Genomic DNA, 24,187 nt, shown 5'->3' with positions numbered 1-24,187 from the left:
ATAGTTTACATCGTGTCAAAAACACAGAACTTAATGCTTGGGAAATTTCCCTGAATCAGTAAGAACAGCCCTTTCGTTACTGTGCTCATTAGTGGTTGTTTTGTGTTTAGATGTGTTATTAAGTAGTCGTCATTACGTGTCTGCAGGTATAATATGGCACGAGAGAAAGGACTTTACGAGAAATTATCATATGCTTCTCTAAAATATGTGAGAAAACGAATGCACGGCAGAAGCGCAAATGAAACTTATTCTGTCGTATACACGACCATCAAACAACCGCTGTTGAGAACGCAGCTTCTGTATGTGCACGTAAAGTTTTGGTGAACTGCAGAAAAAAAGAGCAAAAAAATCAACTTGCAAACATTTCAAAGATAGTGGAAGTCAAATGAACGTCCTACCTGAAGAAAATCGTTAGACTAATTCCAATTTTGGTCTTTCAGAAGTATTTCAAGCAAACTCACAGTGCATTGGGATGTAAACATCGGTGAGCAGAACTGCTGGAACTGTAGCCTTGCAGCTGAAGATGGAATGCTTGTTTGGACTCGTGCGTAGCTGTGTGGCAGTTGTACCGACCTAACCTTGTAATGCCTTTTTCTTACTTTACTATTTGTAATATTCTAATTTTTGTGCTTCGTTTTGATATTAACTCTGAATGCAGGTCGACCTCGAAGTGCTAACAACGTTTACAAACTATAAAAGTTATATATATACTCAACGGTAAACTTGTAAACAAAATATGTATTGTATGTTACATGCTGTTATGTTGTTACAAAAACTGTAAACAAAATATGTATTGTATGTATTGTATGCTATGTTTTTACGGGTATTGTTTATCTCACAGCAGTGGTAACCTCCACCGTAGAGGTGCCTACATATTAAAGAAATGCAAAATGTCTCCACTCACCAACAAACAATTAGAATACCACCACCTATGCTAAAAACCTCCGTGTCAGAAATTGATAAGACGACACCTGTATTGTGGACTCAGGAGGAATTTCATCCTATTGCAGCCATCGAAGAACTTGCAGAGGAGTTTTCCTTTCCAAAGGAATTAGAACAAGCAGAAAGACACCAACACCTTCCGACAACAATGTTTCCGAAAAACAAAATTGGAGACGAGAATGATCGAGACTTGATCGAGACATCAATGTTTAGGCGTGTGAGGAAGAGAGAGTAGTCACAGGCGAAGAAAGTACGTTAGAGGAGCCGGAAGTTATACTGGGAACTGATCAGGATGTTGCCTCAAGAGACGGTTCTTGTGGTGTGCATGCATCCATGTATGAGAAACTCCTTAGAATCGCCAAGGAACCACACAATATATGCCATTTCATGAGCCATTTGATGCTCCCATGTATGAAGTGTACATGGGGGCCGTAGGGATTGCTCGAAGCGTCTCCTTTCATCTCAACGTAAAGAAATCCGCAGGTAATCGTAGATAGTAATGTTCTAGATTTTCTCAGAGCAGCTCTGGAAAAGTAATTTCTCGGTTAGTATCAGATAACAGCTTTGCCTTAGTTGGACTCCTTTCGTCACACCGATGATGATGTTATTCTAGAAGGTCAAAATTTTGTTGTGAGCATCTACATGACTTATGAAGTATCATTATGTACTAGGCAGAGGCGCTCCAGTTGCTCAAGGTTTCCATGACTTCAAATCGGCGGAAGCGATTTAAAATTACGCATGTTGTCAATCATGCTGAACTCTTTCCGACGCCCTACTTCCTCACACCGCTAATCACGCCCGTAATAGTCCTTGGATGCAGTTTAGTTCCATGTGGAAAGCCTATAGAAGGTAGACTAAGGAGTGTCGTAAGGATAATGTTCCTCACATACCAACACTATCTTCCTGGGTTTCCATAGTTTGCTAGAAATCTTGCGCTCGAACAGAATGTGAGAATCTAACCGTGGTATTAGTGACTTTGGATCGATTTTTCAGATTTTCGGATCTAAATCTGTTGGGTATAGATAGATTCCTCATCAAAGTGATGTTAGAGTTCAGAAGTTATGATCTCTGGGACACCATCGGTGGGAATGTCCATCTTCTGGAACGTCATCTGGGAATGACATGTCCATCTTTCCACCGATGGTGAAACGGTAAGTGAATGTGGCAGGAGAAAATATGCTTAAGATCATCTTCATCCAGGAAACTTTTAGTGAATTTCGGACTCTGTTTCCCGTGCTGTCGTAAATATGTCTGATAAACCTGGCCACAATGTTCGTAAATTTTCTTCGTTGCAATCTTTCGCAGAACCTGGGTAATGTCTAAGTGGATTATTGTTCTGCAGCTTCTTTTCTGTGAAGTTCTTTTTTTTCAAAACTAATATGATAATCTTCCGCGAACAAAGGGATTCTCGTACAATGTGTAGAGCTCTGAGACAATAGAGAGTTCAGTAAGGTAAAATCTACAATTGAGAATCATTCAGTCGGTTTCCCTATGGATTTGCCATTGAGCGATTTTTACGTCCAACACAGAGAGAAGCGCATTCATCCCCTATTCGTTTTGTAGCTGATGATGGGTTCCAATGTGGAGTTCTTCGATTGTTTTCATGCAGCTGACCTTTTCATTAGAATCGTCGTTAACGTGATATGAATTGGCCAATTATCTTCTTTGTTGAACTCTTCCAAGTTTTCGTAATATTCTCCGTTTCTCTTCCAAGTTTTCGTAAAATTCTCTCTAAAATTTCCGATTTCGCCACTTTTCTATCTATCGTGGGTAGCGTTATGTCTTCTTTTCTTAGTGAGTTCAACGACTTTTCTTCTGTTCCCCTATAAACAGTTTTCAATGCAAACATACGTGCATTAATTGTAGATCGTTCCTAGTGTAGTCCTCAGTGTCCTCTTCTTTCGCGCAACAGATATTCTCTGCAGTTAAATCTTCCACAACGCATTTGTTCGAAGTCAAGAAAACAGCCTTTCTCGTTACTGTTTCAAGAGACGAAACTCGCCTCGCGAATCGCTGTCTCACGTAGCTGAATGAACTCACGGTACGCTTGCTGGTCTTCTCCAAAGTCAGACGTGACTAGTGGGGCACTTTTATTGGGCATACGCCAGATGATGATGACTCAGAAAATTATTTTCCACCTAATGCGAGCGTTGACCGAACGAAACGCAGGACTGGAAACATTGGGATCATTTTCACGATAAATTTTCGAAATTCGCACTTATTATGACGCTGGAAAAAAAGTGAAAAGGCTAATTCTCGACGACTTGAGTTTAAACTTGAGGAAAACCCGCAGAAAGCTCTGGAAAAGACCTATTTCTGGCCTATTTCTATTTTTGTGGAACATATATCGTGTATGAAATATGTGTTCATGGCAAACATAGTATTGGAATAGTTTTGGCAACCACGAATGGATCCGGCCGAGTCCGCACGAAGGACAGCAAATTCCATGTATTTCAAAAGAATAGAGAAAAATGAAAGCTCGTTATTTATTAATCGAAAGAAACTTCCTTCATATCAATCAGTCATCGGCATACCACCTTTAGATTCTTTGCAACATTCCTGTGCACCAATACGTAACATATACATAACAATACACAATACATGACACGTCTGACACTGTTTACGACACGTGTATCAGCTTTCTATTGAATCCCACCGAAATCGATTTAAACACTGAAGAAATTTCCTCTACCTGTAGTCTCTTCATAAAAATGTTAGAGACGTATGTATGTACGATCTGATTGACTCGTCTAGTCTCCGAACTGCAACAGAAGCTCGAGGCTTCCCGTTCTTCAGTGAAAAAGGAACGGGACGATACGAGCCAGCGGTGACGCCCTCGAGAACGTCCCGTTATCGGGGACCAGAACAAACAGTGCGGCCAGCGCTGCCATCTTTCCTGCAAAAATCGTCCGCCCAAAATCCCGAACCGCGTTCCGGCGCGCTGCTCGTTGAACAGCAACAGTTCTCGGTGATGCGTGCGCGCCACGGTCTTCGGATCTTCCGCGGACGGCGATCGTCTCACTGTTGCTGTCGCTGCCGTTCCGAATTACTCATTGCTGTTATCGATTGTTTCGAGATGATGCACTGTTAACGTGAAACATGTAGTGCATGCTTTCCTACGCCGTTTCGCTGTTCGGTCAGTTTACGGTCAATTTCTAATGCCAACCCTTCAATTGGACCCATCTAAGGTCCACTTGACTGCATTTCTAATTAATCACCTCTCTTTTGCTGTAAACGCAGCTCTCGTCCCATAATGCTACGTGGCGTAACTCCTCCTCTTATTCCTCTCCATCTTTTCTATCCACAATTTCCATCTCTTCTCCCCACTACAAAAATGATATTTGCAGCTCTATTCGGCTTAGTCTTCGAATGTCTGGGGACTAATTTCTTCCACTTCCCCACATTGCTAATTTTTTTTCTGAGGTCCTTGCAACCTTTGAAAAGAAATTCATGTCTTCAAGAATGCTCTGATATCCTAAAAAATGTAGTTCTGAACAAATCAGAACTTCACTGAGGTGAAAAGTTGCAGCAGCTCCGAGAACAGTAACAGTAGGTGGTCGAAATTTTGAAATGAAGAAGGGTATTGTTGTCGGAAAGATGATAGCAAAGGTAGGATGGCAGCTTTTTATAATATGGGACAAGTTTCAATGAGTTTCTGAGTGATGTCGCCTCATTTCATTTTCTGAACATCATGAAGAAATTATTAATACATCTTGTGAATTATGTTGTCCAGCGAAGTGTTTTTTTCCGCTGAGACGTGGAACCTGTTTTGGACGTTTCTCGATTCTTCTGGGTAATGAGGTTGTACCTTGCCTCTGTTTACTTATTACCCTCAAAACCCTAAAACTCTTCCACGTTAAAGTTGAAAGATTTGCTGAATTCAATATTTAACACAACAATTTGCGTCATTCCGTTGCACGTAGTAACAATGTTAACAAAAATTTCGAAGTCATTATTTGAACATGGATTTTTTTCTTTAGAAATCATTGATGTTGGAAATGTGTCCATTCTCTTTTTCGTAATAACGCAATGCGTCCATCATCGGATCGCTTTGCAGACTTGCAAGGGGTTGATCGCAACCCTCGTGCGCAAGTGCTCTGTGAGGACAAACATGAGGCCATTCATTTGGCCTAATTCATGGTACTTACCGGCGCCCTTCAACACGTCTGTACTATTCCGAGCATGCGACAACGTTTCAAGTTTGCTAGCAGAGGTTGAAGATTCACAGGGACTATGTTAAAGCTGTTGAAAGCATCCGCCTCTTTCGCAAAGGAAATCGAAGTGGTCAAATAGTTTGGGCGCTGACCGCTCCGTACATTTTCTTCAGAGGGGATCCAATTCTTCCATATCTTTGGAATCAACTACTTTGACTGAAGAACAGCCACTGTCAGCAATACCGTACCTGTACGATACGTTCCTTTTCCTGTTTTGTTTTATTTCATACTGCTGCAACTTCGAATTTAAAGGCATCACCCCAAGAATCTGACGTGATACGGATTCCCGATGGTCAAAGACTATACGGGATCATAGATTGCAGAAGCGGACAGGATCCCATTGTTTTCTTCCTAATCGCCGTAAAAAAACGCCCCGGAAGGTGCGGCTTCAAGCGTTCCGGGGAGCTTTCTACAACGAGTTCTATTGGAGCGCGCTAGCCTTGTGCACGCGCCGCATCTTCCGGGCAGTTTTTACCGCAATTTGGAAGAAATGGACGGAATCACCCTCCTCCCCACAATCTACGACCCCGTACAGGCAAAACCCACTTGAAACAGGCACCACCCCAGATTCATGGGTTGATCCCTTTAAATGCTGCTTCTTGAGAAAAGCGAATCAGTCCGTGAAACTATATCATTCCATTATAAGTGCAAAATTCGCTATATTTGTATATGTGGTTGGTTTAGAGCTGCTAAAATCAAATCTTTTCCCTTTGCACGTTAAAAAAAACCAGCAGACCATCTAACCCTGTTTATAACTGAGCTCGACCTTTTAGGTAAGATCCATCAAGAGTTCGAAAATGACATCAATCACACAGTAGCCTGTAACATACTTGCGCTGCAATAGGACAATAATTCTTCCGAACTTTGTCGAAAGATTTTGACAACTTGTGGAAAAAAACTGCAGAATTCATTACTTCAAAATCCAATTTCTTGTTCTGCTTCGATCGTTTCCAAACGAGTTCCACACAGTTCTTCCTGGAACTTTCTCGACGAAACCGGATTTTTCCATCAAATTCATAATAGCTTCGTTAGGTGTGCCCATCCTTGCGCAGACATTTTCTTATTACCTCCAACTTTTCCCGCGACAGATCTATGCTTCAATGTAGTAGCAGGAAAGACGAATCCCTCTAGTTAGCGAAATCTACAGAAGTGAGCGGCATCGTTCGGGACTGGTTATGAAGTCAATTAGCAGCGACTGAATCTCATGCTCCCCGTTAGACTTATTTGTTTCGAGGCGCCCACTCAATCACATCCAGACCGCTCGTTTCTAATGGAGATCTTACGTTCCTCGGTGTGAGATTTGATGTTTTCTCGCGGGCTTCGGCGTCCAACACGATCACCTCAGTAATGGGCAGTTGCGGCCTGCTCCTCCTTATCAGTCCGCGCAAAAACTTTGTTTGTCCGTAGGATCATTCCCTCTCACCCTTGAATAGACGTTCGCGGAAAGAGAACAAACAAACGTCACATTAGAAGTTTCTCGTGTGTCATCTGACGATGAGGACGTGTGTCAGTTCGCGCTCTGTGATTCGTGGTGGTTTTTTCACTCTGTCAACATTAGGTCTGTTGTCAAAGTTGCACTATTATTATCATTATTATTATCATTTTTATTACGTGCAATAATAGAGTTATAAATGTTTTGTTATATTGATTATAAATTGTATAAGGTATAGCTGTCTATATGAGAAATCTAACTTTTTTTTTTTAAAGGAAAAGGCATATTATTCAAATTATGGTGTAGAATTGCTGTTGTCGGAAGGCTTCCATCAAAGTAAAAATTGCCATAAATTTAAATTCTTGCGTTCTCATGTTGAACAACCTAGCAACTACATCTTAAATCGGTTTCTAAACCGAAGTTGTTCGTGTCTCTTCCTACTCTGCGTTTTTGTTCAGTATCGTGTTCGTACGTCAGAGGAACGAGTGACATTCTCATCACAACGTTATGCTTGCGGAAGCATTCTTTTACGTCAAAGGCAAATAAGCTTAGAACTTTCGATGTTTGAATCCCTCCGCTAGTAAATAAAAATGTCTACGTCAAATTCTTTCCGTTTCTATTTAGGGTGCTAATCGTAGTATTGTTTAGAAGTACTGCAGCAGTTACCTTCCGTAAATTCGTAAATTTATGCGTCTACGAGTGATAAATTCTACGCTCATGGTTCCATTCCTTCACTCGCACGTGCGCAAACAGTTGTATCGCCGGTTTAGCTGATTAGTCCGTTGATGTTGATTCATTTGATTTCTGGATTGGACACGAAATTCGGCTTTTGCCCTGATTCATGTAAACTTTCTTTAAGTTCTTGTTTAGTTCTGGGGCAACCTTAACACTTTAATTTTTTTTTTTGATCGACGCATTTAAAATTTTTCAACCCCGCCCCTCCTCTTTGTGCTGTAAAAAGCTGCAAGTGTACGAGATTTTGGGTTTTTTGACCATTGCACAAATTCTGATACGTATATCTGAATCAGATTCTACAAGATTAAAATGTTAGGAGCACAATTAGGCCACCTATGAAAAGTATGGATATTTCTTTATGATAAATGAGGGATGTTTCACTGCAACCAGCAATAATGGAAGATATTTAAAATAGTAATGCTAAACCCATTGTTTTTGCAGCCATTTGTTATCACATTGTGGATATTCTGCTTGTCTAAAGCTTCCCATTGAAATCACAAGAGTAACGAGTTAGAAGAGAACAACTAAGACATGGAAAATGATAAACAAGATTTTCTTTTGTGGTTTGACGCAGTCACTACAATACGGTCTCTCTGGGAAACAGCAAAAAAATGACAGCAATTAGTTCTTGCGATGTAAAAGTTTCTGTCCACGCCCATTTTGCTCGTTGATTTATTCGCAAATGTCCATGCTCTTCTGAAACGTTGACGTGGCGAGTTGTGGTAGTTTAGCAAAGCGACGGCGACGTCGCGTTTCGTAAGAGGTTCGTTTTTTGGAAGTTATCGTCTGTGTTTTGTTTGTTCTGGCACTTCAATCTCTACCTGACAGAGCTGTGAGTTTCGTGTGTTTAGTACCCAGCTGAACGATGGATACGGGCCATATTTCGCCTTGTTACGAGTTGTTTACCAGAAAGTTCGCCGTCAAATGGCAACACAGTACTTTTTCACGAATACCTCTCGCATGCTGTTGTTGAACACGTTTATTAAAATCACTTTTTATTCACCTGTTAAGCTTCCAGGCTCTTGCTTCTGCCTAAAAAATCAGAGCAAGTGTTTTCTTGAAAGGTTCTACTGAACAACATAAGCTGACGACAATTAAAGTAAGACACTTTTAATGATCCTCAATTTGCTTTCGTAGCTGTTTCAGAATGATATCAAACTTGCCATTGTTGAGCGCTATGAACACAATTGAAATGTTCGATTTTCAATGAGTCTCAGCATAGTAGGATTGATCGATTGATTGATGATTATTGATTCTGAACGAGTTGTATGCAAAGTTGGTAATTAATTCTACTGCCTAACGTTTCGGGGGTGAGCACATTTACCGTGGAGTGCCAAACGCTCCGTGTTGCCGTGGTTGAACGCAGCCGAGGTGACTACTGCATATAAATGTGTAGATTTCTGGTAGTTCATTCCGCATACTCTTTAAGGTAGTAAATACCCACTCTCTCAACAAGCCAATCCTTATTTCCTATGTACAATCGTTATCTGATCAACCCCTGCTTTAATATCACTTGATTTTTAGAAGCGTTCATTCTGCGCAACTTGGACGTGGATTCCTCCAGATCATTTGCTTATCTTCTATAAGAATTTGGAAGAAGTGCACGAAATTTTCATTGGCATCAAATTTCACTTTTTTATCCTTACAATTTAAGAAAATTCCGGGAATTTGAGCTACAAGGCGGGACATTTCCTGCGGTAGGTCCTACTAACATTGAAAACGAAAGCTGGTGCCACGCACTGGAGTGATTTCCTTTTCCAGGAAATAATTAAAATTGGTTTTAGGTTACTGCTCATGTTCCACAAAAATTCGAAAAAGATGTAAAAGCTTTTTATCAGCAGTAAATTTCGTTTTCGTAACCTTACATCAAATTTCACTAATTTTGATCCTAATTTGGATACTTTATATTCTCTTCCGCTCAGAATTCTGGGTATCGTACTCGATGTCCAATAAACAATTCATTCAAGAACTAGTATTTCCTTAGCGTAATTTTGATCTACCAACATTGAGCTTCTACTGTCCCATCTAATTTTTTCCAATCAACTCGCTGCTCGCAATCCAGTTCAACTCGCTGCTGGACGAAACTTCGGGAGTGGTGTTACGAAAGCAAGTGAAAACACGAGGAGGCCCTCCGTCACCGAACATCATGCGCGACCTCCGTACGAACATCATATCGTCTCTGAATTCTAAATGAACCACGTCGCTCGGTTCTCTTTTTTTTTCGCTGATGCACGTTAGCTCATCAGTAAAGTGATTTGTTCCGCTTCACTGAACGGAATCTTGTTACGAATTTGGCCTTCATCATTAGAGGTGCGTGCGAAGAAATAGGAGCGGAAGAAAAGACGTCGAATAACTTTGTATGTTAGCGGTTCTTGGTTCTTTCTTATCAGAATATTCACTTCTTATGTCTTACTGACTCAGAAAAGTAATGGCGTTCTGATATGATTCATCTGTCAGCAGAACTTTCTATGTACAAAAACGATGAGGTGAGCTGACTCCTACTCGAAAAGGTCGAACCACTGTGTGGTTGTGGTTAATGCTGGACCTACAACTGGCACTGTTCTGTGACAGCTGACAGCGTTGTTCACCTCAATGCACAGTTCTATCGAAGCTGAATTTTGCAAAATTAAGCCAGTAGCTGGTGATTATGTTGATGACGATAGGAGAAAGAACCAAAAAAAAATGCCTGTGTTATGGGAGATTTGTGGGAAGATTGCCTAATCCAGCTTACTCATCCGTGTTCTTCTTTCTCTTAGGGGAACGTCTTCGTGAGCGAATCGAAGTTAGGGGAGCGTTTGCCTATTGTGGAATAAGCCATCGATGTCCAGAATAGGAACGTGGGAAATCGATGCGCGGATCGCGGTTAATTGAACACCTCGGCGAACGACCTTCAGACGCCGAGAGGCCCGGCTGGTCGGCTGGTTGGTCGCCTGCAGAGGCGATGGTCGCGCGCAACCTCCATATCCTTCTGCAGACATCACTTCACATCGTGTACTCTTTGTGCTCCGCTGGAACTGGTTTCTCTCGTGTGATGCTCTTCGAAAATTTGTGAGTTGTCGTTGATCAGCGTCCATCGAATTTGTACACGCGTGCAGTGCAATACAACGTGGCGTATTCAGCTGATTATTCCGCCCATCAACGATCGTGCTTACAGTCTGAACACTTCAAATTTTGCTCTTTTTCTTTCCACCTTGTACAGCTTTCTCAATGTCGTCACGATTACAGCATTGGGAAGAGAATACTTTATTTCTTGGAGATTTTCTAGACCCTCTCCTTTTTCTGCTTCATAACATCTTTCATAGACTTTTGAGTACACTCTGAAGGCTGATGAAAAGGTTCTGGAAAATTTTCTGACCGGGACTTAACACTACATCAAGATGTTTTCCAGTTCATCTCTTTCTTTGACTAACTCATAAGTATCTGTCCGCACTCATTCATTATACTGTGATTTTCGGGCTGACCCTTTAAGCTTGACCTATGTGTCTTTTGGGAACATTAGGTGTTTGGATCTTGTGCTTGAGTTGATGAGGTCTGAAACATGCTCAACCAATGTTAGGAAGTTCTAAGACATCCTTTCTGACGTCACGAAGTTACGCTCTTTTCCGTAGTTACTGAATGTAAGAGTGAAGAACTCTTCACTGCACTTTCCAAGTTTACTTCTTCCAGAACGTTTCAGTCGTTATGACCATAATAATCCCCTTTTTGATGAAATTTGGATCGTGCTGCACTTTTAAAGCGTTCACTTGATGCCTGACTGTACGGGTTCGTTTTTTGCACCTTTTCTCACTGTTCGATAATATGAGTCAACAACGAACGCCTCCATTCAATACCAAACCATTGCCGAACATTTTCAATCTACTCATTCACCTTGTGTTTGTTGAGTTCCGATCGATATCGTATACCTGACCTTATTGGCGAGGGGTTCCGCGCTCTCCTGTACACACACACGCCGTGAATAGTAGGTTTCTCACCGACTGGCTGATCGCGCAGCCGTCTGCCGGATAGTATTCGCTTTGAGTACACCTCCATATTGTGCTTGTGTCGTTAGAACGTTATTTTGGCGAAACTTCTTCAGTTTTTACCACGCTCCTCACCGCTAATTTTACGGCAGGGCAATGACCGACGAAAATGGCGTCCCAGAAAATTCCGAGGACGAATCGGCTGCTTATGTGGAGAACGGAGCGCTGCCAGTGGGAACGTCGGAGTTGGAGCAGGAGATCAAAGAGTTAGAGAGGTTGCTACGAATAGAGCGGGAGGAACGGCGGAGGATTCAGGCTGAGGCGCAGGTAAGTGGCCGCGATCAAAACATCATTCCGTGCTATAAGAAAAACCGTACGAAGCGTGATGAATTAACAGTTAGTTCGAAGAATGTGAAAATAGATGTGATTTTTTATGTCTTTGTCGAACACGCAGGGGATTGAACAGAAAACAACAAACAAAGAAGAGAAAAAGAGGGTTTGGGATTTTTAAACTATATATATATATATATATATATATATATATATATTTGGAGGGATGTGTGGAGAAGAAGCAACGCTATGATGGTTTAAAAAGTCCTTGCATCCTATTTTACTTATTCTAATCATTTGTCAAAAAAAATTTCCGAATTTCTGGATAAGTGAGCAGAATGTTGTTCGAATACAACGCTTTCTTTTTACATTGTACCGTGCAAACTCGTAGGGAATCTCCACGAACTGTAACCCAACGTTTCTGACAAAAGAGATGAGAACTGTTAAAGTCAAATTCTTCTAGTATCATCTTTAAACTACGGTGTAAACCTCGGTTCTTGAATGAGATTCTGGTGTTTTTTTTTTGGAACGAAGAGCCTTACTGTAGAGCCTTACTCGAAGTTTCTCTTGGTTTTTCTTTCTGGAAGTTATTTACTGGTTTTTTGACAACAGAAACATTCATTACAGTAAAATTCTAGCGAGCTTTTCATACGATTTCTTGGACGACAGCTTCGATACGTCCACTCACTACTTTATACAACAGTTCTTGTCACAGTGTTCACATATTATTATTTTCATTACTCACTTACAAACTACTTACAATCTTATCATTTTCGGCTCCCACTGAAGGCTTCGATCCGAACTTCACTTGAACTTAGGCAAACGGTCCTGGTTACGGTCCTGGTGTCCTTCCCTTGTGGTATATTCTAATGCAAACATGAACCTTGTTTCTTATGAGGAGATTAATTTATGGATTTACACGAAAAATACGGCAAATTGAATGATTATTTCATCTTTTTTCCTCTTCAAGGTGAATTTCTTTGCTACACACTGAAGAGCGCTGTAATATGCAACACAAAATACCATAATGCCTTTTTTGAGGAGAATCCCTTTCTTAATATAAGGTGATGGTCAGATAATTGCAAAAAAATAACAAAAGGGAGTTTTTTTGTTGGGTAATTAATTAAGCAATTAATGATTTACTTTAATTTCCCGAAACCAGAGTTTATCACGGGGAGAGATTATGAGGGGGGGGGGGAATCCTTTCCAAAAAAATTCTAATAAGGAATTGAGGATGGAGGAAAGCTAATCACAGTCATATCGAAGGATTTAAAAATGTTCGTTACGGGATCATGCGGGTTTGACTCATCCCGTAAATATGCTTTTTAATTGTTTTATTTCAGTTTACGTCACGAATAAGTAAACTTTAGAAAAGAACCATTAAAGGTATACTGAAAAGAGGTTTGCAGAGAATTAAAAAAATTAAAATTAATTAAAAATTGAAAATGGCTTTGTTTGTCTTGAATTTTTAAATATATAGGAGACATAAAATATTTAATATATTTATTTATCGCCTCATTTACATGATGACGCAATACAAGAGGATATTTGTAATGGTGAAATTAGAATGGCTAATCTCTTACTGTGTTGATAATAGGGACTTGTTTTTCTAGGATGAAATGGAGCGAGAGCTGCACTCAGTGGAAGAACGTTGGATGGAGCGGACACGTAACACCATCAAAGAGCGGGATTCTCTTTTACAAAAAATGCAACAGCTCGAAGAACAAGTAGATTCGCTCCGCGCAGATCTGAACAGGTTCGGTCGCCTTCGTAGTTATTGGGGCAGAGGTCATGAGAACGACCATTCCAGGGCGGTTGCCTATCGGCTCGAAGTGGAAGAGTCCAGAAATCGAATGAAAAGTCAGTTGGAAAGTGTGCAACGGGACTACGAAGAAACGATGGCGGAAAGGAGCAGTGTGCTGGAGGAGAACACCAGAATGAGCGAGGAACGAGATCGACTTCGACAGACAGTGCACGCTTTGTCGCGGACGCTTAACGAACTCAGAGGCAGAGCGGTACTGCTAAATGCTAGAGCTACTTAGTTGAAATCTCAAATGCATATCTGAAAGAAAACTTATATTTATTTCCTTCGCGGATTTGTCAGCTTGGCAGCATACAGTTAGTTGATTGGAATCAATCTGAAATTACTTCCTTAGTGGACCCCTTCCCCCTTAACGAGTGGGTCCCAGAACCTTTTGCTCGTTCCTTTCCTTCACAGTTACCATCTAGGATTCCATAGGTTCCGTGAGTGACTTTGACGAGGTCCTCGAGTCTCTACTATCAGTACATCAGCTAGTCTCGTTGGCGATCGGTCCCCAGAGCACCACTTGGAATTATTGCAGATTTTCAAGGTAGCTCCAAAACGTACTTCCTTTAAAGGACTTCGAATACAAGTGCTGCACATTGTGTTCATTAGGCCACCTCAGACATTTTCGGGAATCTCCATGAGAATTTCTTTCATGTTTAGTGCATCTAGATTATTCTCAAGCGTAGTTATAAGCGTAAACATTAAAGAAAGGAGTCCTTCCTTGAAACAACTAAACGAAGTTTTTCCGATGAAAGTGATAGCGCGCTATCTCTATTGTTGTTCCTCAAAAGTGTTTTGCCTGTGCATTTTCGTGCGTCACATCTTCTTTGGTTGGATATTTTAATTTCGAAAGCCCTTTTCCTAAGTGAAAAAGTGCTCCAATGAAGAAAGCTCTGCAAAATGAGAGAATTAGCCTTATTAAAAGAGTTTTCGTTTCAACGTTTCCTCTTTAGCACAACGACGACGAGCTGCAGAACATTTCAAACCGCCTCGAGCACACAAGACGACTTCTACAGTGTGAGCTCTTTACAATCCACTTTCAGCTAATATAACAGCGCAATGCAAAATCAGCCTTTCGCTTTCTTCAGGGCTTGGTAACCTTCAGATCATTTCTTTTACGGATTCGTTAGATGAATTTCCTTTAAGTGAACATGGAGGAGACAGCTTCAGCAAACGAGAAGCGGACGGAAGCCTTGGAAAAGGTGGAGAAGCTGAGAATGGAATGCACAAGATTGGCCGAGGAGCGGGACGCGGCTATCAGAGAGGCTAGAGCTGCAGATGCTGAACGGGACGACCTCCTGCATCGGTTGAGAGAACTCGAATGCGAGAAAGAGCCTATCACCGACCTCTGGAACACTCACACCATCGAAGTGGCGTTGGTAAGCATCTGTACCTATCGTACACAGTATCTGTAGCATTTGTAAGATTCTCGTCTGCGTTGTTCAAAAGCGAATTTTCAGCCCTATCCGAAACCTAACTTGGGAATTGTGCTCAGTGGTGGACGAACGGAGGATCGGTGCGCCATACCTGCTCCCATTTACGTCAAGGACGTACTAATCGGCTCACCGCTGGAAAACATGCTGAAGTGAGTTCTCTGCGTCGGTTTTTTTTTCAGACACATATTCTGAACCGATTACCATGGATTCACCTGAACAGCTATGAATAGAACATTTTTTGCGGCATTTCAAGAGTGTAGAGGAATGTGAGTGACGTAAACACTACAACGTCAACAAGGATCATATTCAGCGGCGTCATCGTTCGCAAATGTCTTCCGCATTATTTCCATTCATTCCTTTCTACTTATCTCTCATTTTGACGGGATTTACTAGCATTAACTCTCGTTCACATCATGAAAAGCAATGATACATGTGATTACGATATCTGGTGTCATTTTGGATCCTCTACCTTTTCCTCATCAACCACTCGTAATTTTTGATTTCTGGATCACAAATTTGGTAACTTTTTTTCGCTACAAACGAGCAGGAAATTTTATTTCACTAAGCTAAAAGTAACAGTGAGCTCTATAAGACAATTGGTACATAAATGTTCATGCATTTCGTCATTAAAAGGTTAGGATCAGTACGGTCACGAGATTTCATTTTCATTATGAGCGAGCAAACTAATATTTCCAGTAGAACTTCCGGAGGATTATCGAGTCAGAATTCAACTTATTGAATCGTATTTGTAGAAGCATTATCTTTCTTTCGTCCTCATTATTTCACCAGATTTTCCTAGTGTTGTTTTTTAAAGAAAAAAAGTAGTAAAATATCTCTTATTCCATAGACATGTATCTTTTAAGGTATATTTTAAGTAGGGAAACCAACACCTTCACACACCTAGCATCTTCCTAATACGCGTGCAATCCTTTGATCTTTCACGGATGCTTTAGAAGTATTCTCAGGAATTCAGTTTCGCGCCTTTTTCATTAAAATAATTACTGGTATGCTCTATATACTATGTCTATTTTTGTTGGAACTTCACCGTAACGTGAGAAGTTGACCTCTTCTCGGAAAGAATTCTTAGAATGGACCACATCCTCTAAGTCAGTAAATCTCAGAAGCTGACAGTCTTTTGCGATCCTAACCAGAGTAAGCAACTACATTTGCAGTGTTGACTGTCTGCGAAACAATTTTACGTTCGAATTTTGAATTTTCGTTAGAATTGTGTCGATTTATTTCGGGTGAACCAAAAATGTTCTAGATCGATTACACAAAAAAAGGAACTAATTGCGAACCAGAAATCACTTCCAAAAATCAATACAAGTCAATGAACACCTTTGTGTACTCAAAAATAAACACAACATTTTATCATTCCGTGGTTCACTCGACGTAATACGTGTTGGCTTCTTTTTATTTGGCATTCCCAGGTTTTCTTCCATTTTTTTTTCGAGTTAAACTTCAAAAACCGACAACTCCATGAGTTTCTATCCGTAAAGGATGCTACTTCTATTTTAGCATATATGTTTTCATTTTGGATTCACTGCTTACTTAAGAAATAGTTTTTTGCTGGAGGCAAGGTCCGGGGAAATTTTCGAATTTGGATTCTCGCAAGTACTAAGTAGTGTAGTTACATGGTTTGCACGTATTATTAGCGAAAAAGTGAAATATTCCTCACAGACCCAGAAATTAGATGAGTTAAGAGCTTATCATCAGCTCCATTGCGTAAGAGCGTTGGGGGAGTTGGCGTTACGGTCCCTGGGCTCCAAACTTTGAAGTTGTACGGTTCAGGTTGGAACTGTTAGGAGGCTAGTAGCGAACGGCCAATTCTTCTGAGCTGGGCGGCCTCGGGGAGCATTTGACAGACCTTGAGGACGTACGAGGACGACGAGAGATTCTCCTCGAGGTACAGTCCTTAAGCTCAACCCCAAGACGGAGGTCAGCTTCAAAGCTAGCTCCTCCGACTCTTCCAAAATTATATCTTGTGCCCTTCTGATGGTCTTTGGAGTCCTTGCTGACTTCTGTCTAAACTGTATTATCCTCTTTCCGATAATACAGTTTAGACAGAAGTCAGCAAGGATAATACAGTAGGAAAAGCCATAATAACAATGTTTATCTCTTCGGAACATTACATGCAGTCTGGATACTAACGGTGCACCCTTGTACTCCGCTTTCATTCTTGTTCTGATCTTTCTGCCAATTTATTCACGTGAGTCTTATCTCCCTTTCAAGAATTTTGGATGACTGGATAAACGTCGTCACTCGGAGCTAGAAGTGCTGATTCGTTCTTCTTAGGCGATCAAATGATCAATCTGCATTGATGTCAACCTACATATTTAGACGTCTCGATCACATTCTCATGGTTAATGATATCGATGTAATGGATATGGATCAACGCAGCGTGATCGACATCCTAAAGAACAGCCATCATCTCAAGATGCTGATCAGAAGAAGAGCAAACGCTTCCAGTATTCATGAGATCACATTCAGTTCTAACCAAGGTCTGCTTGCTCAACCGGAACAGATTTCTTGCTTGTCTTCCATCGAAGTTCGGAGATTTTCAGATATTGGAATCGAACTGGGCAACGGTGTCTTTGTAAACGCCGTTGACTCGGGCGGAGTTGCAAGTCGAGTTGGGGTGGAACCTGGCCACCGTATCGTGCACGTGAACAACGTGCCCGTCTACGACGCTAAGCACGCAGAGCAGCTCATCAGATGTAAAATTTCGTTCGTTTTGTGATCGAAGAGGATTTTTTGTGAAGATTTCGTTTAAGTTGGGAGTGGTCAGGTTGTCGTTGGTCTCCTCGATGGAAAAAAACGACCCGATCCTTTTTCGAAAGATCAATCTAAGCAGAAAGTGACACTTTTCTCGAAGGTGTATTTGCTCGAACTATCAACTTTTCTCGCTTTTTATTTTTCAATTTTTTTCTAGATATTTGGACGTCAATCAGGAGATAAGTCACGAGTGGTCGCTAAGGCCAACATAGGAAATGCGTCTGGTGAGCCAGTTTTTTTTCGCCAGGGCTCTTTAAGAATTCCTAACCAGCAACATGTCTCACCAGAACTTGTCAGATATGGATCTCTAAGGTAGGGCAGCTTCCCCTGAAATAATGAAACCCTTACAAACCTTTTTTTCTCAAGGGCTCCACAAGGAAGCGCTGAACATGCAAAGATTGTCGAGCAACTCGACCATTTCTTGAACAAGAATCATGGATTGTAAGCGTTAGAACTTCTTACCCTCTCATGTGAGTGTTGTATTTGAACTGATTTAGGAGATCTTCTGTGATTTGTGAAGCCACGGGAAGTACATGGCCGAAGTCTGTGCCTTTCCTGGAGGAGCAATCTATTCCTATTCGACGACGACTTCATCGTCCTTCGGTGTTTCCAGTTTTTGCCCCTCAAAACCATCATGGAAACCCAAGGTTTGCACTCATCTCTTTCATTAAAAAAGAACTGCAAGTTAAATATGAAACTGAATGTGAGCGGGAAAACTGCTACCTAATTCAGGTGCGTCTTTTTAGTACAGGCAATGCAGTACCACCAATAAGGATTTTCTACCAAACTGTACTTGGCTCCGTTTGTCCACTTATAATTTACGTTCTACACAAGTAAAAGTTTAAGCCGAACGCATAGGTGCATCCCTGTAGGGTTTGATCAACGGCGTGCACCTTGCCCACTTCTTCCTTCTACTCGCTCTCTTCCTACGCTCTTTGCGGAAGTTCATTTAATTCTAATAAGGCTAATTACCGACTGCGGGCCTATTTTGACCTCAGAAATGCAACAAGCACTCAAACCCAGCCCCACCATGTTTCTCTGAAGCTTATTTTCTATGGAAATCTCATTTTGCTGGTTGTTCGATAATCTGATAATGGAGCGCAATACAGTTGCTTGTTTTTATTGGATTAATGCGCAAGTTTTGTTACAGATGGTTTTTCTCCGAGATTTTTAAATATACATTTCGAAAAAACTATTGCAGTCATACGTTTTTCTGTCATCGTTTGCAAAAACCATCTGTAAGAAAACTTTGTTATCTATCTCTATTTTAAGAGATGTCAGCAAACCTCAAATTTCGATTTCAAATCGAATTTTTTTATAGAGGGGTTCAAATAAAAAACCTTCAAATAGAAGTCTTCTCAAAATAAACTGGAAGAAATATTTTAGAGTAAAAACCTGTAGTTTTAATAAACGAATATCAAGATTTTGCCTATCGCAGTGGGATTTGCTGGAATTGCAATTGTACGCCCTGACTGTTATTCCAGACTGACCAGGCAACCGTCCGAGGTGTCGTCGACTCGCTGCGGCTGCTCATCGCAGTCATCGGCTTGGTCACCTCGTTCCACACGAGAATCCTTTCCATCAGATGGACGTTTACCGGATGGAAGAACTTTAAAATCCCCGGCTCCTACAACTACATCTTTTACTCACACGCACCGAGTGTCGGCGTATAGGTACGGCATCGATTATTTTTGGAAGTTGAAAGTTCTTTCTTCATCCAAGCTACACAAACAAGGTTTGAAAAAGATGTATCCACAGCTATAGAAGTAAGGAAATTCTTGATGTTTATTTCAGCCCGGCTCTCCCTCAGCCTCCTCCATACCCGGGTCCCAGAGAAGAATCCATATCCTCTTTAATATCTTCAACTAATTCAATCCCACATCCAAGCACAAGCTCGGTTCACCTCGCCTATCACAATCATGCGAACAATTGTAAGCACAACAGTTCATTGAAATGAAATTCTTCACTCCCGTCTAATCCTGCTCCAGCTCCATCAGGGACGCTGCTTTCGGAGTCTTCCGATAAGGTGCGCCGTGTGTGTCTCAGCAAAGAAGGCAATGAGTTCGGTCTCGGCTTGGAAAATTCGGACAGAGGTGTCGTGATATCAAACGTGCCGGGAAGAGCGAATGGTTTGGTGAGAAGAGGAGACCGACTGCTCGATGTGGGTTCACGTTCATTCCAATAGCGAAATCTCCTTATAAGGCACAGTTGAAAAACTTGTTCTTTCAGTATTCGTATTCTCCTAAAATTTTAGAAAATATATAACTAACCAACTGTATACTTTTTTTGCCTCACCTCCACCTCCTCCTGTCGGTCGATGTTCTCAGTAAATCGAAAATAAAGATAAAATAATGAAAAAATGTAAAAAAACAAAGATAAATGCGATAAGAAATAGAGAACGTACACTTATATTGCAGCACTGCATGAAATTACTGTTTTTTTCAGGTTGGTGGTATCAACATGAGATCTGCTGATAAAGAAGCCGCGAATAAAGTTCTCAATCAGTTTGGCGTCAGTCAGGATGAGGTCTGTCGACAGTTAATTTCAAATAGACGTTTACTCATAAATTGCATCAGTCATTACTACACAAGAATAATTGGGACGTATATTCCTATGATTTTTTTTTTAAATTAAGATTTCGATCTTACACTCTTGATTTGTCGTTTTTAAGGTTACACTGCTCGTAAGTGGTTCGGCAAATCCGCGCTGGGTGACGGTGCCAAGAAAATGCGTGAGGCTTTGCGGAGGAAATGCAATGGGAATCTTGTCGGATGCTGCAGCCGGAGAACTGCAGGTGGTTCTACCGTGCCCCTTTATTTACGTAAAACCTCCTCTGCAGTCGATTATTAATGCATTATTTATCCACAAGGGGAATTCCATTTAAATCACTATCCATTTTTGGAACTCACGATCGAGTTGTTGGAATCAGCGATGTTTTCAGGAAGGTGATCTGATACTAGAAATCGATGGATACAATGTACGCGGAGCAACACTAGAAGAAGCGACTGAAGCGCTTCTTGAAAGTTTGTCCGAGATGGCTGAGCTTCACGTTGAGGACGGTGGGTGGAAAACGAAGCTACGTTAAAAGCGTAGTCTGAAAATAAAGTGAAATATATTCGTACCTTTCTTCTAAAGGTTGCAGTGGTTGCTGCCGCTAGTGCTCTGGTTCCAAATATTACACACACATGTCACATGTCTTGCTGAGGCCGGACATCAGACTTCTTCTGGTGCACGCTTCGTCCCCTTTCCATGATCAGTAGAAATTAAAAGTAGTGGTATTTTCCGAAGTTATAAATTTTTATTTTCTTGCGTTTCTTCCGTTTTAGAAATTTAGGCATTTATGGAATGATCATGAATTGAAGTGATGATTTCATGGTCCCCTTCCCAAAAGCGTGATTACTACATTTGGAGAGTGTTCAAACTTGAACTTACACCTACATATATTCCTTCGATATCGTAAAAATTTGGAAACAAATCCCGAAAAATGACTTTTTCTACCCTTTCTCCTCAACAATTAGCGCAGAATAATCTGCTAACATGAAATAGATAAATAAATGAATGAATAAACAAATAAATAATACAAAGGATGACACGCAGCTGCAGTTTTCATGCACACAACGTCTCGCTTACTTCTTGATAGGTCCACTTGGGGTTCTGCGAAGTAGGACACGTCTCAGCCCATTTTACCCACACATACACACATGCACACATACATTTGTATTATATATAATAATTATTATTATATTCATTATATTCATATTCCCGTTATTATACCTCATTATACCCTTAATTGAAAGGAGACACATATCTTCCATGATCCGAGATATTAACTCGGCTAATCAGATGTAACATTTGCGTATTCTGGAATTCCTGTGTTCTTATCATTGAGTAATGGGAACAACACTCATCTCTTACTATGTGCTGATTTCATTTTGAAGCTATTAAACTGTGATGTACTTCTAATTTTGGAATGTACTGGCCTGTAACTAAACCCTGCTATTGAGAAAGTAATCTCTTTCTTTGTGTTTCTGCTACTTGGCACTTCAGTTATTCATACGATCTTCTAAGTGTTCGCATAAATACCCAATTGAGTTTCCAGGAGGAGACCGCCTGAATCGGTTACGTCTTGGTGCTGACGGAGACTCGTTCTATGTTAGGATCAATGTTGATCGGAACAGCGAGAACAAGGATGAGCTGGACATCAAAGCGGTGAGTAGGACCACCTGGTAGCACTTCATCGCAAAACACTTCACTCTTTACAGGGTGAAATAGTGTTCGTTGATAACACAATGTTTATGGGACAACGCGGAAAGTGGAGAGCCTGGAAGGTGGACCGAGAAGGACGACAGCGCGAAAACGGCATCATACCTTCTGCAACCCAAATGGAGCGAAGTGATATCAAAGGAAAGAAGGCAAAGGTACATTGGAACAATCTCGGAGAAAAAAGACTTAAATTTCTCTTGGAAGCCAATCTTTTGTTCTCTAACTTACCTTCAGAATCGCATGACTCTAACGCGGCCGATTTATGAGCGCGTAGAGAAAGTGTCTTCTTCAAAACGAAGGCCTGTCGTACTTTTCGGCCCACTTCTCACTCCCATTATACAGACGCTTCTGGATGATTCCAGCAGGTGGCTCAGCGGAAATTTTTTGCTCTGTACCTTCTCGAATTCATTTGTTTTAGGTTCTCTCATTGCGTGCCAGAATGCCGTGCTCTGCAATCGATGGAAGTTGAACGACTTCTCGCAAGTTGCGAACTTATCGAAGCCAAGAGACGAGAAACTTTGTATGACGTCATCACCGCTCCAGCGATTCACCATTTCGCCGAGTTGGGGTGCTGTTTCTTCCAAATAATGCTAAGACATGCAAACGTAGCGAAAAGTGTTTTTTTGTGAAAATAGATATATTTCAGTGTACATTGTATCGTAGACGTCTCACCCAGTGGAATTCAACGTCTCCATACTCTTCGTATTTATCCTATAGTTATTCGTGTCAAGTTCAAATCACCAAAACAGATTAAGGACGTCAAGGAGGACTTTTGCGGAGAAAAAATCACAACGAAACAAGCAAAGGATCTCATGGATAAGGTATGTGGTATATTAAGAGCACACCCCTTTTCAATGCTGCTGCTGTTTGTCAATAAAGGCATTACCCCACGAATCTGGGGTGGTACGAATTTCCGGTGGAGTATTCGTATACGGGATCGTAGATCATTCAGAGAAAAGTGATTGCGTTCATTTCTTCTCAATTGCCGTAGAAAGCGGCCCGGAAGATACGGCTTCGAGCGTTTCGGCGCACTATTTTCTACAACGAGTTCGATTGCAGCCTTGTGCACGCGCAGCATCTTCAGGGCCGTTTTTTACGGCAATTACGAAGAAATGGACGGAATCGCACCCCTCTCCATAATTTACTACCCCGTATACGAATACTCCACCTGAAATCCGTACCACCTCAGATTCGTGGGGTGATGCCTTTAAAGGCGGCGTCTCACGATTCTGAAGGGCTGATAAAGCCACGGAAAAGGCATAGAGTTGGGTAGTAAATTGCGGAATACCAGCGTGGGGAAGATGAGCGGAACTACTTGCGGAGTGAGTGCGTTCTGCAATCCACAACCCTACGCTTTCGCTGTGCGTTCCGCACTACGTCAAGATCATGATGCACTGCCTTTAAGTAAAGTTAGGGGTGGGTGTAGCGCAGTCGGTAAGGCGTTCTGCTGTGAATGCACGACAAATCGATGGTTCAAAACCGCCAATCAAGCCGGTGCCAGAGTGGATAAGTTGGCACCAGAATTGTCCCTCTCATTGCTTACTCCCCAACCTAGTGGCGCTTGAGATAGGTCTGGCCCAGTGACTATGCACTCTTCTCTATTCTACTAGTATCGATGTACCTGTGTACTTTTTTCAGAACTTAGCCGTTGAGAAGGAACTGGAGGCAATGAACTGCTCCGCCTCCGTTGTGATTGTGACATCGCAAGGCCCCGCTAGAGGAGTAGTGAAGCAGGTTTGTCAACAGGTAGGTATACTTAGTAATGCAGTTTTGACAGCAAAGTCTAATTATATGCAACACAGATTGTGACACTGATAGAGCATGAACAAAAGAAGACGATATGGATGACAACACCACAATAGAAGTTGAATGCATTATCCTATTTTTTGGAAAGAATTTGTTTACCTTTTTCGTTGCCTTTTGAACATATTGTTCATCAAGATCGAATTCAGATTACCAATGATTATCCGAATCGACCTTTTTCTTTTCTTCCACAGAAAATTTCCACTTTGTTTATGCCAGTTTGTACACGCTTGCCTGCTACGCTTTTCACCACGGACCTTCCTTTTGCATCGTGCCTAATAAGTCAAGGTCCAGATCTTTGAGTCATTCTCCTGAGAATACTGTGCTCATCCTTTGTACATAGCTATTCGGTACCCTTCACTCTATTTTTCCGGTACTACCTGATTCGCACTTCTGATTCACTTCCCTTCAGCAGTCGTTATTTGGTTGTGTTTCTATTCCAAGCGTTTTGAGCTCATTTGATCGATTTTTTTCCCAAATATTACTACTGA

General features: G+C 41.3%; 1 protein-coding gene across 1 annotated transcript; it reads left to right on the top strand.

The window, feature by feature from the left end:
* Positions 1-11,438: 11,438 nt before the first annotated feature.
* RB195_002553 (uncharacterized protein) lies at positions 11,439-23,755 on the top strand (the record flags this gene model as incomplete). The annotated part of the gene is made up of 25 exons (XM_013436650.2): positions 11,439-11,609; positions 13,226-13,368; positions 13,423-13,627; positions 14,373-14,436; positions 14,566-14,798; positions 14,880-15,004; positions 17,196-17,356; positions 17,420-17,572; positions 17,630-17,730; positions 17,788-17,942; positions 17,997-18,071; positions 18,128-18,277; positions 19,115-19,303; positions 19,425-19,561; positions 19,619-19,791; positions 20,076-20,156; positions 20,302-20,424; positions 20,572-20,689; positions 21,730-21,839; positions 21,893-22,048; positions 22,128-22,258; positions 22,312-22,461; positions 22,540-22,714; positions 23,532-23,639; positions 23,696-23,755. 25 exons carry the CDS (start codon positions 11,439-11,441, stop codon positions 23,753-23,755), a joined length of 3,447 nt encoding a protein of 1,148 aa, XP_013292104.2.
* Positions 23,756-24,187: the final 432 nt, after the last annotated feature.

Source organism: Necator americanus, chromosome IV (assembly GCF_031761385.1).
Source record: "Necator americanus strain Aroian chromosome IV, whole genome shotgun sequence".
NCBI lineage: Eukaryota > Metazoa > Nematoda > Chromadorea > Rhabditida > Ancylostomatidae > Necator > Necator americanus.
Note: the sequence above shows the minus strand (reverse complement) of the source record. Positions and strands in the feature narration are given on the sequence as shown.